A 13,297-nucleotide genomic window follows, 5' to 3' on the forward strand; every position below is an offset into this window, starting at 1 on the left:
ATTCATAGAGAAAAAAAACTGAAGGGCCCCATAACAATGATCGGAACATCAAACCAGCCCTAGAAGAACACAGCATGTCCAGGGGGGCCGAGGCTGAAGGGCAGGCCATCCCCCAGCGATTACATTCGGATTACTGGCTTAATCTGCTGTGGTATTTGACCGCCAGCCTAACCACCCCAGGCTGCATTTGGAGGATATTGAGCACTTTCATCCCCAAGCACTTCACCGGCTTTATAAATGACCCACTCGATTCCCTTCAGCCTCCTCAGGGATGGGACGTGGCAGCTGTTTAATAGCCACATAGCAATGTTGCAGTGTTTTAGGGCAGAAAAGAAGAATCCTACATCCAGTTTAAGCTGCAGGGAGTATTTAGGAAAGGGGAATGTAATTATCCACATTGGAAGTGGGCCAGGGCTGGGAGCTCTGGGGAAGGAGGCCTTTAGGACCTCTACTTTCCAGCCTACCTGAAAGATGGGGCCTCCTTTCAGCAGTCAGGGACATCAGCCTGCTTCCTGCTGACTTAGGAAAAAGGCCCCAGGCGCTGCCTCCTTCATATATTCCCCATCAGACCCTTTACAGGGTCATTGAAAGTCTCCTTTCCAAGGACTGGCCCTGGCTCAGCCAGGAAGATATGACAGCGTCCCAGGGAGCTGCCTTGCACACACCAGTTTGGGTTTAACATATAATCAAATCAGAGTGACAGCAGGTGGAAACAGTCTTCTGTTGCCGCAGGAGCTGTCCTTGAGTTCAGGAACAAAGACAGGACAAGAAAGACAAGATGAAGCGTGTATTTGCATGTGTGCATCCATGCCCACATCCATGGGAAAAATAATAAGGACTTCACCAAAATCATTTATTGGCTCTTATCTCACAGGAGAATGAGTACAGAGACCTTCTTCATATTCTAACAAAGAATTTAACCCCAAGATGTTAAAAACGGTGAAACAGCCAAGGGTCCAAGTTTCTGTGACCTGAGTGGCTTTTAAGGCCAGCAGTAAGGAAACCAGTAGCTAACTTTCCATCTCCTTAGGGTCCTTTTGGGGAACGTTTCTGTTCCAAACCCAATTATTCCCTAGATAAAAGAGCAGATCAGAATTGCCTTTCCTGGCCACCCTGGCACTGTGCTTCAGGACACGTGATTAACAAGGCCCGTGATCACTGGACACCTCACTTGTCCAGCCTCAAATAATTAAGTGTTTTTCAGAAATTAAATTTTCAAATAATTGAAGCTTTTCTTTTAAATGCTAAAACTTTAAAAAGAAATAGAGCTTTAAAAAAAAATATTATATATGCTATTGAATATTTTTGAGGAGGACATTGCAACCCACTCCAGTATTCTTACCTGTAGAATCCCCATGGATAGAGGAGCCTGGCTGGCTACAGGGTCGCAAAGAGTTGGACACGACTGAAGAGACTTAGCACAGATAAATATTTATAGAATACAAGTTAGCCATTTACTAGTGATTCAGATTCTGGTCTTGGAGTTAGGAGATGTGAATTTTACCTGTGGATTTTGCAAGTGAGTGTCTCTTTCTGAGCCTTGGTAATTCTGTATACTCTTCCTTGGAGAGAGGTAGCAGGGGTTGAAGGAGAGCAGGCAGGGAAGAATGCTATTTCTCATTTGAAAGATACAAGCATTGGACTGGACGCTTTCTAAAAGAACCTCCACCTTTAAGCTCTGTTTTGACTGTTCTTACCTCAGGATCCCATCAGGGTCTAAGGATGCTTGTTTGCCCTCACACCAAATGGTCCCACATGCTTTTTAGTTCTGACTCTGCACTCAGTGTGAGCTATCCCATCATGCTGTTGTCAGTATGCCTGGGAAGAAATTAATGTCCTGCCTTATTCTACACATAGCATTTTGTATGTGTCTGAGGAAGAATCTGGGAGTGATCTTCTACAGTCGAGTGAGGTGCACGGGTCTGTCACAGTAAGTCGCAGCTTAGAGGCGTTTGTCGTTTCTGAATTTGTAGCTGTGAAGGCTGCAACCCAGAAGACTGGCTTCCTAGTTAAGCAAGGTATTACGAGAATAGATTTGGATGTACTTCTAGTCACAGTCCAGTCTCTTAAGAGAGAAGTATTTGTGAGAAAAAAAAAAAGTTGCCTATAAAGCATATTTCCAAGTTTTACTCTTCCTTATTAATTTTCATTATAAACTTGGAAATGTGTTTCTAGGGAGAGTTTCTGGCCCTGAGATGTAATAAAATCACATTGCAGAATTCAACAGACCTTATAAAAGCACATATTCAAGGGAAAATCCTCATTTTACAGCATACTTTTGTGTTCAGCTTGTGTGCCTTACTTAGAGCAGGGAGGGTGTTTGGGGTTTGGCACAGCTACTCAGAAGAAACCCATCCTGAGAATCACACTCACCCCCCCCCTCCCGGCCCAGAAAAGGAGCAACCACCACAGGACACCGGGTGCTTTCTGAGTTGTTTAGCTCCTCACGGCCCCTCCAGGAAGGCTGCTGGCCTGGAGCAGCGCCCGAGCTGCCACCTGGGAGACCCCCATTGCCTCAGGGAGGGAAGGAGCTGAGCGGTCGCGCTTGGGAAAGCCCCTTGTGGCCGCGGGCGGGCTGACAGCAGTCGGCCGTGACAGGGCTGGGTGGGGTCCCTGAGCATCCCAGTGGGGCTCTCAGTGTCTATTGCACTAGACTTTCCACTTAAAATTTCCATAAAAGTGTGGGCCTTACCAGAAAAAAAATTCTTATGCAAACATCTGGGGTGTAAAATAGAAATGATTATTTGCATTATAAAAGGATGATTCCACTCTATAAGAAGTTTATGTTAGATCTTTTATAAATAATACACTTAAAATGTGCCTCAAGTTTCCTGTAAACACAACTGTGGGGGTGTTATTTTAAGCCAGGTACACCTGAAATGAGTAAACCTCTCAATTTGGACTTCGGAGTCATGAGACAAATCTGCTTATCAGCTTGCACACTCTTAACTCCTTCTTCCTTTGCCTATTTTTAGAAGGAAGAATGCACATCAACTCAGGCTTCTTGGGATCCATATTTTCCCTGTTACTAGTAGCCACCCTTTTCCCAACCTTCACATCATCCCTGTGCTTGAAGTCATACCTGGGGGTTTCTGAACTTCACTTGGTGCCTTTCATAGCTTTAATTCTTTTTGTCTGGGCACCCTGATCTGTTCTTTACAAATTGTCTAATATTGAAATGCTCTCCTGAGATTTCAGGGGTTGTGTGGATAAAGTTAGTTCATGAAGGCCTGTCACTCCCACTTTTATCCTGTTCCTGTACCTAAAGTGATGTCAACGATTCAGCAGAAGAGAGCAGAACACCTTTCCTCCCGGTAATCCCACTGCTTCCTTCTCTCCTCAGTGAGGAAGTGGCGTGTGAAGAGTGCCCTGGGAGCCTTGGGCCAGTGGCAGATTGAGGTGGGAGAGCCAGCACTCCCAGGAGCAGGGAGCCTGGGGCCTGAACTCATCACGGAAAGCAGTGCCAATGTATGTCTGTCTGTCAGGTGTCTTGGGGAGGCTGGGGGAGTGGGCTGCTAGCCCTCAAGGGCAGCCACCATGTCTTGTTCACCTCCTCATCTCCAGTGTGCCCGCCTGGACGCAGTTCCCTTGAATGGATACCCAAAGGGTTCTGGCTTAGTCATCCCAGAGCAGGGGCTCCAGGCTTCGTAGGTCACAGCAGTGGAAGCATCAGAGGAGAGCTGAGGATCTCCCATTTTGTCCCCGGGTAGAGCTTTGTGGAGGGGAGCCATCCCTTCCTACCCCTCTCCAAGAATAGTCCTTGAATTGGATTTGCCTTCTGCAGCCCATATTCGTGCGCAAAGACACCAAGATGAGTTTCCAGTGGCGAATTCGAAACCTCCCGTACCCTAAGGATGTTTACAATGTCTGTGTGGACCAGAAGGAGCGCTGTGTTGTCGTCAGAACAACCAACAAAAAGTAAGTGGCGTGGTAGGCACTTGCCTACTTGTGTATGAACAAGGTGGGGGTGGGGTTTGACCTAGGGTTAGGACTCAGACGGTTCCCCACCTCAGAGGGTAGAGCAGCCTCCTCTTCCAGCTCTGAGAGGGGCAGAAGGGCTTTACTACAGCCCTAGAGTAGGTACTAAAAGCTGAAGGGCTTTCTCTCTTCAGCCCTTGAAGACTGTAATCAGAACCAGCTTGAATATTGTACTCAGCTCCATCAGGGCAGGGAAATTTGAACAATGAGTGTCTGGTCCAGTACTTGGCATATGCTGGAGCTCAGTAAACATTTGTTGGATAAATGAGGAGATGAGGAAATCACCCAGCCACTGACTTGCGATCTTAGGTGGTTCTGCTGTAAGATTACTATGCCTGGATCTCTGGCTGGCTCCAATCCATGATGAGCTTGGAGCTGGCAGGGAGCCAGAGCCTGGAAGGCACACCTGTCTGAGGTGGCAGTTACAGAGGTATCTGGGAGCAGCAAACTCGATCCGACCCCCCTGGGGGTGGGGGTGGGGGTGTCCCTAGAGGGACAAGGGGTGAGTGCTTCTTGGAAGTTTCTTGCATGATGTTTCAAAGAGTGTGCTCACATCCCTTTTCCTCCTCTTCTCATGGTCTGCTCAGTTCAGTTGCTCAGTCGGGTTGAGGGGACAGAAGGTGACCGAGGTGGAGATCTGATCCTGGCGGGACTGCTTCTTGGCTGATTATCTTGGAAATGCACTGATCTCGTTTGGGTTTCTGGAACTCTTACTGACCACAGAAGAGAAGAGCCCCGTAATGACTTGGTTGTGAACTGAGTCAGAGGGATTGCAGTGTAGGACCAACTCCCATGAAATAGATTCAGGGCATTGAGATGGGAGGTTTTACGAGTTACTAGTCCACAGGCGGTGAACCTATCCAGCTTGTCTCATGGGGCGCTCAGCTTAGGCCAGAGATGCCCCCTCCAGTTTACCTAGAGTAAGGAGGACCCAGTATTGGTCCATCTTCTCAGGTGGTGTGGTGCCAGCCTCCCACCATCTCTCTCAGGTCCATGATGCCATAGGGAAGTAGTGTGGCTCCCAGGCTCCCCTAGTGCAACCCTGGGTTCACTCTCCTCTCTGACCCCCCACACCCTGTCACTTTGGCAGGGTTAAGGGGTGGGGAAGGGGTGGAGATGAATGAATTAATTTCAGGATTATTGCTGTACATGCAGCCAGCAGCCCTAAAGTGAGCCTTGTCTATAAATATAAAGTCATAATAATAAGGGTTTGTGTTTGTAAAGCACTTTATAGCCCTCAGATAAAAGGCAGTTTATTCCCGTTATTGTTCTCATCATTAACAGGAGTCAGTGCCTAAAGTAGAATTTAGCAATTTCAGACAACAGAGAAATTGCCTTTAGGAAAACAAACTCCATGCTTCAGCAAGCATTCCCTGGCGTCAGAGGCCCTGGGTCCAAACTAGGAACAAAAGTGCTTCTGATAGCACTTGAATCTGCAGCCCAGCAGTTTGTGGAGCTGGCTGCTGCCTTCCTTTTGTCCCCCAGAGGTCACTGTCGAATATAGATCTCAAGCAAAAATGTGATTACCAAGGAACGAGAGAAGAGAGGCTAGCTAGCTCACCAGAAAATTCATCTGCAGGCCAGTCCTCTGGGTCCCATCTCCTGCGCATATCCAACCATAGGTGGCACTGTTGGCCAGGCGCTCCACTCCAGCGCCCCGGGCAAGGGGAGATGCTGCTGAACTGCCTGGTGAGGCCAGGTGGGATGGGAGTCCCGCCTCCAGAGGGAGCAGGACCAGGATCGGGTTCCCACAGAGGGGAGGGTATGTGAGTGCTCACTTCAGGGCCTGCACTGAGATCTCAGGGTCAGCACGGCCCAGCCTGGCGCAGCACAGCCTTGGGACCCTCTGCTGAGAGGAAGGCGGGGGAGGCTGCTAAGCCCTCAACCGGCTCCTCCTGAGCCTAGTGGCATGTTCATTTTCTACTTGGAGTAGTAACACATCCTGTACCTTTACTTCCTCTAAATATACACAACTCAATGGCTATTCCTTTGAGCAGAGTTTAACTTTTTCAAGATACTGTAAAACTATTTTCTGATCATCATACCATCCAGTGGTGGACAGGGTATGTATAATTCTTGTGCTATATAGGAACGATTTCGTAAGAGCATCTATAAAGTCAGCATGATGCACTTGACTTACTGGAGGGGATAGTGATGGTTTTCATGCCCAGGCCTCTGCAGTTTCCACCACACTGTGGCTTTTCTGATTTGATGTCCTTCACCTGAAGGTTCCATGTCTGCCCTGATTCTAATATTCTGGAATATGGTTATCAATAAAAGCCAGAGTCCCTGAAAAACTGGGTTTGCCACTTTTCTTGATAGAATTGATTCCAGTGAATTATATCCTTGGCCTCAGGTAATAGCAAGAGATGAACCAGGGAAGGAAGAAGGTGCTTTTCTGGGATCTGATTGTGGCATCATGTGTTCCCATCATCTGTTAAGAATGCTTGTGCAGAGAAAAGGTTCTGAGCCTCAGCCTTAGAAGCTGGCAGCTCTGAGTAGAATGAGCTGGGCGTGGAGTAGGAGGATGTCAGCTTAAATCTGGCCTCTGCCACATATTAATCATGGCATTTTTGGGCAAGGTTTCCTCATCTATCACAGGAGAATACTCATGCGTACATCATAGATTGTTTGGGGAATTAGAAAATTGTATATTGTACTCAGCCCTGTGGCCGGCCTGAGGAAATTGGAGCCTAAAGAGAGTTTGGCTGATTTGACATTGGTAATACTAACTCTGTGGGAGTGTTAATAGGCATCTCTAGAAAAAAGGATTCTGTGGTCAAATAAGGTTAGGAAACTGAATTAAATGGGTTTCTCTTTGGTAGGACTTCTGAGAGCCTTAAATATGTGAATGTGCATTATAGGCAGAGGTGACCAGTTTGTCCGGAGTGTTGATGTTTAAGCAAGAAGGGAAGATGCGCCTACTGATCGTCTCAGGGACAGACTGACTACAGGCTTCCCTCGACCACGCTGGCTGAGCCTGTGTGCAGAGCACCCACGGGAGGTCTGTGGGTCCAGCCCATGTGACTCCACAGCCGTCCTGCTTCTACTATCAGCTTCCTTCAGAGCCTCTTTCTCTAGGCCTGCTCTCTTGTGCCCTTTCTCAGTTTACTGCGAAGGGAGAACAGGCTGGGAAAGGACTGGGAATGGGGAAGGGAATATAGCAGAGAAAGAGAGTGATGCAGTGCAGTAGGTCATCTCTGAAAGAGTGAAGGAGCTGTCTTTTTGCACAGCTTGGAGACAGGTACCAGGTTAGCCTGTTCTGTTCCCAGTGACTTAAAAGTTCATCTGGGGCAGCTATTTTATTTGAGAAAGGAATCTGGAGGAAGAAACAGGTCCTGGAGTTAAGTGGCCTGCCCAGAGTCACAGGGTGGGGCCAGGGGTCCTCCTGAGAGCCCTTACTTCCACATACATCTTTGCACACTTTTACATTCAGAAAGGAAGGCCACTCTGTGTTAGAGGGAGTGCTCAGGAGACCTGCATGATGGTTGAATCCTGGGGGAGACCACCCCCCATCTCTGCCCCATCCTTGGAACCTAGATGGTCTGATCCTTTGAGGTGAGAATGGAGAGCGATAGAGGAGTCAGGAGATTGAGGGGATTATCACTGTAATAAGGGCATCTCCCTTTACCAGTTTTATGACGTGGACAAGATACCTGACTTGCCTGTGCCTCAGTCTCCTCTTCTATAAAAGAGGATGACAGAAGCAACCAACCTGAGAGCGTTGTTTTCAGGAGTCAGTGTGTGTTGAACAGTGCCTGGCACAGATTTAGAATTCATAAATGTCACCTCTCACTGTGTGGCTGAGACTGAGGATAGTGAAGGCAGGTGAGAATGGGGGTTGTTGCACATCAGCTAAAAGCCCAGGGACTACCCCACTATAAAGGCTTAGCTTTCAGCAGAAACACAAGATTTCAGGCAGTGATATGGCCTTATTTCTTTTTCGTCCTTAAAGCCCCAGTTCACAGCTCTGGGACACAGTTGATGCCTAAGAAATGTTTGCTGCCTGCCTAGGGCTGCCCAGAGGCTGGGCGTTTGGACTTTCCTGGAAGCACAGTGGGTCCGTCTCTAGTCCAGGTGCTGGTGAGAAGGTGAACCATGGTATTCTCAGGGCAAATCCCAAGGCAGGGATAGAGATAAGGGGGTGTGAGCTGTTTCTTGAGGAGAGAAAGCAGATGCCTCATGCTCCCTTGAAGGCTGCCCATCAGGAGCCCCTAAAAAAATGGTTTAACCTCAGCCAATAAACTAAATCCATTAGAATAGACTCAAAACAGAGTTGAGCCCCCAGACCTACTCTGCCACCGCCTCCCTGCCAGGTGAGAGGTGATGGGAGTACCACAGGGATGCTGAGGCAAGTCGTGCAACTCAAGTTCCCTTTGATCTTGTCATTGCTGTTGAGGCCAAGCCCTGGACTCTGCCTCCCCTGCCTGGGGCATGTGCCTCGACAGCGTGGGACACAGGTGTGTCCCTGTCCCCCTCCCCAGTACACAGCCAGGTGGGCATTGAGGACGTGCCACATTCTGCACAGCGAGGCCTTACACAGGCCCACTGGGCTCAGCTGAGCCATGTGTGCCAGGCTGCTGCTCTCCCGCTTCTGCTGCTTGTGTATATTTGCAGGGAAGATGTTAACACTTCCTAACAAGCCTTTGTGTTCATCTAATCTCCGCTGTTTAACCTTTGACTCTCTCCCTATTATCAGTGTCTGCCACCTTTGCTGGCCAGACCAAGGGCCCCAGGAAGAGCCCTCAGCCTGGGCTGGCTAGGAGGAGGATGAGGCCGACATTCCACCCCGGTCTGCAGGCAGATGGATCGCCTTTCCCTGGGGCAGAGCTTTGGAAAATAAAGCAAACTTGTGGTGCCATTAGGATCCCCCAACCCCCACTCCTTTTGAACTGTCAGCCTTTAAGTAAACATTCTTTTCCTGCCATGGGTCCCAGCACCTTGGCGGGGAGTGAGGAACCTGGGAGGAGAGGGGGCCCTGAGAGTCCTCACTGAACAAGGGATTTCAGCAGGGAGAACAGGGCAGAAATGCTGCCTTGATGTCAACTCTGAGTCCCCAGGGCATCAGGGCTTTTGAAGTGGACTGGGGGGAGCTGCCATAAGGACCAGGCCCCTCTGAAGTATTAAAAGCCCAGTCCTCTCCAGGCCCTCACTTGCGTGTGTTTGTACCTGTCTGCAGTGTTCTCTGCGCAGGCCACAGCCTCGTGGCAGCACTGATGCCATGCCCGGGTGACAGGTCTGGTGGCCACCAGCCAGAGCCTAGGTGACACTTCCACCAAGGAAAATGCCAGACGGTCCTGTTGCCAGAGATGAGGAGGCCATTCTCAGTGCTCCAATGTAATAAGCTCCAGACCAGGATTGGGGAACTTTAATCTGACCCTACTAACTGGCTGTGAAACCAGGCAAGATAATTCACCTCTCTGAGCCCGAGTTTCCTCTTTGGTAAAGGAGGTCAAATTTCCTGCAAAGTCCAGTTACAGACATTATGGGTTGGATGTTGCTATCTGGGTGGTTGTTTTTGTTTAATTTTGGGTGCACCGCTCCGCATGTGGGATCTTAGTTCCTTGACCAGGGATCAAACCTGCACCCCCTGTATTGGAGGCACAAAGTCTTAACCACTAAACTGCCAGGTAAGTCCCAGGGTTTCCCCCCCCACCCCAACTAAAGGGATCATTCATGGCAAATAAATGGGGAAACAGTGGTTGACTTTATTTTTGGGGGCTCCAAAATCACTGCAGATGGTGACTGCAGCCACGAAATTATAAGATGCTTACTTCTTAGAAGAAAGTTATGACCAACCTAGACAGCATATTAAAAAGCAGAGACATTACTTTGTCAACAGAGGTCCGTCTAGTCAAGGCTATGGTTTTTCCTGCGGTCATGTATGGATGTGAGAGTTGGACTGTGAAGAAAGCTGAGTGCCGAAGAATCGATGCTTTTGAACTGTGGTGTTGGAGAAGACTCTTGAGAGTCCCTTGGACTGCAAGGAAATCCAACCAGTCCATCCTAAAGGAGATCAGTCCTGGGTATTCTTTGGAAGGACTGATGTTGAAGCTGAAACTCCAATACTTTGGCTACCTGATGTGAAGAGCTGACTCATTGGAAAAGACTCTGATGCTGGGAAAGATTGAGGGCAGGAGGAGAGGGGACGACAGAGGATGAACTGACTGGATGGCATCACTGACTCAATGGACATGGGTTTGGGTGGACTGCGGGAGTTGGTGATGGACAGGGAGGCCTGGCGTGCTGTGGTTCATGGGGTTGCAAGGAGTTGGACACGACTGAGCGTCTGTACTGAACTGAACTGAAAGGGATCATTAATCTCTGGACTGGCACCTGCAGATGAGGGGGACCATGTGTGATATGTGAAAATGGAGTAGGGTCTTTCGGTCAGCAAAGTAGGCCAGAGCCCCAGAGATCTGGCCTCTGTGATGAGTCGCACGGTTTGTTCTCTTAGGGAGATTTCTCCTTGTGGATTAACTTCCCTCTCTGGCCTGTAAGTGGAGTCAGGCTAACCCTAAAAGAGGGAGAGGTAGCAGAGGGCCTCAGTAAAGTGCCATGTAAGCGCCACTGTCAGTCCCCAGCTCTGGAAGACGGCCTTAGATGTCCTTATTCTGTCCTCGTTTGCAGACACATGCTGTTTTCTTGGGGTGCTGAGGAGGTAGCGCTTGCCTGACCCAGTTGTTTCCTGGGAGGCTTCTTCCACATGTCTCTGGGATTGATGAACTTGAAATATGAGTCACTCTAACCCCTGGTCTAATCAGGGAATTATGACTGGCCAGAAGGCCTTTCATTCTTTTCTTTCCAGGGTCACTAAGCTCTAAAATACTGGCCTTCTAACTGGCTTCCCTTCTTCCTCTTTGGTTGGGGAGTGGGGAGGACTGTGTAGAAGCTTGGCATTAAAGGGCCTGATGCCCATCTGTGGGGGTCCCCATGTTGGGTGTTCTCACGGCCTCTTGGTGTCCCCACAGGTACTACAAGAAGTTCTCCATTCCTGACCTAGAAAGATACCAGCTACCTCTGGATGAATCCTCGCTGAGCTTTGCTCACGCCAACTCCACCCTCATTATCTCTGTAAGATTCGTTCAGACTTCTTGGCCACTGTGTCAGGGAAAGGCTCCTTCTTTTGCCCACTTCCCATCTTACTCAGTTTCAGCCCCAGCAACTCCTGGGGTATGCTTGCTAGGGAACAGGCCTCTCCAACAGAATGGGATGAGCAGGCGAGGGCTCAGGAGACTGATTTTAAAATCACAGCTGGAACTGGGTAGAGGGTGATGGGGAGGGGTGAGATCCATAGAACTGGAGCTCTAGAAGGTCCAAAAGCCTACCTGTACCCCCGCGTGACCTTAAGCAAATCATTCAACCTTGTAGGCCTCAATTCCCTCGTCTTTGAATAAAGGGAGCAGAAGGAGGATTTCCCTGGTGGGCCAGTGGTTAAGACTTTGCCTTCCAATGCAGGGGGCATGGATTCAATCCCTGGTTGGGGAACTCAGATCCCACATGCCTTGTGGTTTGGCCGAAAGGGGGCAGGGGGCCCTGAGTCTGTTGGGTGGAGGCTGTGTGTTGAAAGGGGTGATATGATTGATTCATGTCTTCTCCTCGCTCCATCCTCAGTACCAGAAGCCAAAGGAGGTCCTGGTAGCTGAGTCAGAGCTGCAGAAGGAACTGAAGAAGGTAAAGACAGCCCACAGCAGTGACGGGGACTGCAAGACTCAGTAGCTGACACCTGAGCCTGACTTCTGACACTGGGTGGGTGAGGCTTTTGCTGTAGGCCTGTGAGACTTTGGGCTTGGGCCTTTCTGGCACAGGGGCAGCCTCTCTCCTCCGAGGAGCTGTCTAGGCTTTGTAAGAACTAGGCCTCAGGGCATTCCTAGCCCCGAGGTCATGGTCTTCCCTCCTGAGTAAAGTAATTCTGAGTCAGTGTGTGTGTACTACCCCCTTGTCCTCTGGTGCTTCTGCCCCCAGGGAGGGGGCTGGTGAGGACGTTTCCTTCTTTGCTAGCCTCTGGACCTTCAGTGTAGAACCTTCCACATAAAGGTATGGGTCTTAGATGGAGAGGAGGATCAGGGAAGCCTGACGCGGATCAGGGAAGCCTGACGCCAGCAGGGCAGGGCCCCAACCTGTTTGCAGCCCAGGATATTATGACACTGTGGGTGTAAAGTCAGCATAAGGCTTGCAGAGCACTGGAGTGGGGTGAAGGAGGTCACTGCAGGCCAACAGCCGCCAGGAGCCTTTCCAGGCCCCCTCCCATAACCCACAGGTGATGCCCACCCCACCACCAGGGCCAGGGGTGGAGGGGTGATGAAAGGCCTTCCTGGAGGAAGAAACCTTTGCTCTTTTGGACACTGAGCCGTGAGGCTGGTCTCACCCTTCCCTGGCATGCCCAGCCCCAAGTTTGAGTCTATTGTTCCTTCTCCCTGTGGTCTTGCTAACCAGTGAGGAACCAGATCGGTGAAGAGTCAAGCTTTATTTTTACAAAAATGAAGGTTGTAACATGTCTCAACAGCTAGCCTGAGGTTGGGCTGGCTCAGAATTCAGAATTTGGGGATTGCCTTTGTCCTTTCCTGGTTTCAAAGCAAGACCAGGCTGTAGTACTCCAGCCGAAGACCTTGGTCAAAGGTGGGGTCTGACTGATGTTGAGGTTGGTGCCACAGGGTACTGGCAGCAACCCCCGTCCTTCTAGGGAAGGGGCCACCTGGGAAGCCTGGAGCACCTCACCTCACACTTGTGCTGAGCTGGCCTGGCTCTAAGAAGGGGTGGGCCTCTGTCTCCAGGCCAGATTCTTGCTCTGGCCAACAGGGAAGCAAGGCCCAGCTGAGTTCAGCTGAGAAGCAGTAGGTCCCATCTCTCCAGCTGGTTCCTGGGAGAGACTGCACCCCTGGGTAACCCCAGTGCCCAGGAGTCAGCAGCCTTTATCTTAGGTGCCTGAGCACTGTGGTCACAGGTCTAGGAACACAGGGAGGCCGGGGAGGAGGTATCACTGAACCCTCCAGGCAGGAGAGGTCCCTGAGTAGCTGGCTTCCCTGGCCCACAGGCTGGGTTGACCTCGTCATGGGTTTTGAAAGTCCAGGACACGGAGGCTGTAGGACAGTGCAGCATAGAGGTGTCTGGTGGTGAAGCGCAGGCAGTACACAGGACTGCTGAGGGGTGTCGACGTCAGTGGGAAGGCCTGCGGGGGAGGGACGAGAGTGGCAGAAACATCCCCACTGGGAGCTGGGGGAGCCCGAATGCAGGATTTCCCGGCCTGGTGTCAAGGGACAGGGGCTACTCTAGGCTTCCTCCCGCCCTCCCCAGGCACACCCACTCCCAGTGCAGACCC

At 50.2% G+C, this 13,297-nt stretch overlaps 2 protein-coding genes across 6 annotated transcripts in view; one reads left to right on the forward strand and one right to left on the reverse strand.

Annotated features, from left to right (window-relative positions):
• Nucleotides 1–11,899, forward strand: part of DPCD (deleted in primary ciliary dyskinesia homolog (mouse)) — a 22,014-nt gene extending 10,115 nt beyond the window's left edge. For all 3 annotated transcript variants that reach the window (XM_055560961.1, XM_055560962.1, XM_055560960.1), the window contains 4 exons: nucleotides 3,344–3,468; nucleotides 3,785–3,918; nucleotides 10,950–11,052; nucleotides 11,593–11,899. In XM_055560961.1, the coding sequence (XP_055416936.1) occupies nucleotides 3,344–3,468; nucleotides 3,785–3,918; nucleotides 10,950–11,052; nucleotides 11,593–11,697 (467 nt within the window). In that variant the 3' untranslated portion in view covers nucleotides 11,698–11,899. The remainder of the gene's footprint in view (nucleotides 1–3,343; nucleotides 3,469–3,784; nucleotides 3,919–10,949; nucleotides 11,053–11,592) is intronic.
• A 529-nt stretch (nucleotides 11,900–12,428) lies between these two features.
• Nucleotides 12,429–13,297, reverse strand: part of FBXW4 (F-box and WD repeat domain containing 4) — an 83,272-nt gene continuing 82,403 nt past the window's right edge. For all 3 annotated transcript variants that reach the window (XM_055560936.1, XM_055560933.1, XM_055560935.1), the window contains one exon: nucleotides 12,429–13,147. In XM_055560936.1, coding sequence (XP_055416911.1) covers nucleotides 13,135–13,147 — 13 coding nt within the window. In that variant the 3' untranslated portion in view covers nucleotides 12,429–13,134. The remainder of the gene's footprint in view (nucleotides 13,148–13,297) is intronic.

This window comes from Bubalus kerabau, chromosome 22 (assembly GCF_029407905.1).
Source record: "Bubalus kerabau isolate K-KA32 ecotype Philippines breed swamp buffalo chromosome 22, PCC_UOA_SB_1v2, whole genome shotgun sequence".
NCBI lineage: Eukaryota > Metazoa > Chordata > Mammalia > Artiodactyla > Bovidae > Bubalus > Bubalus kerabau.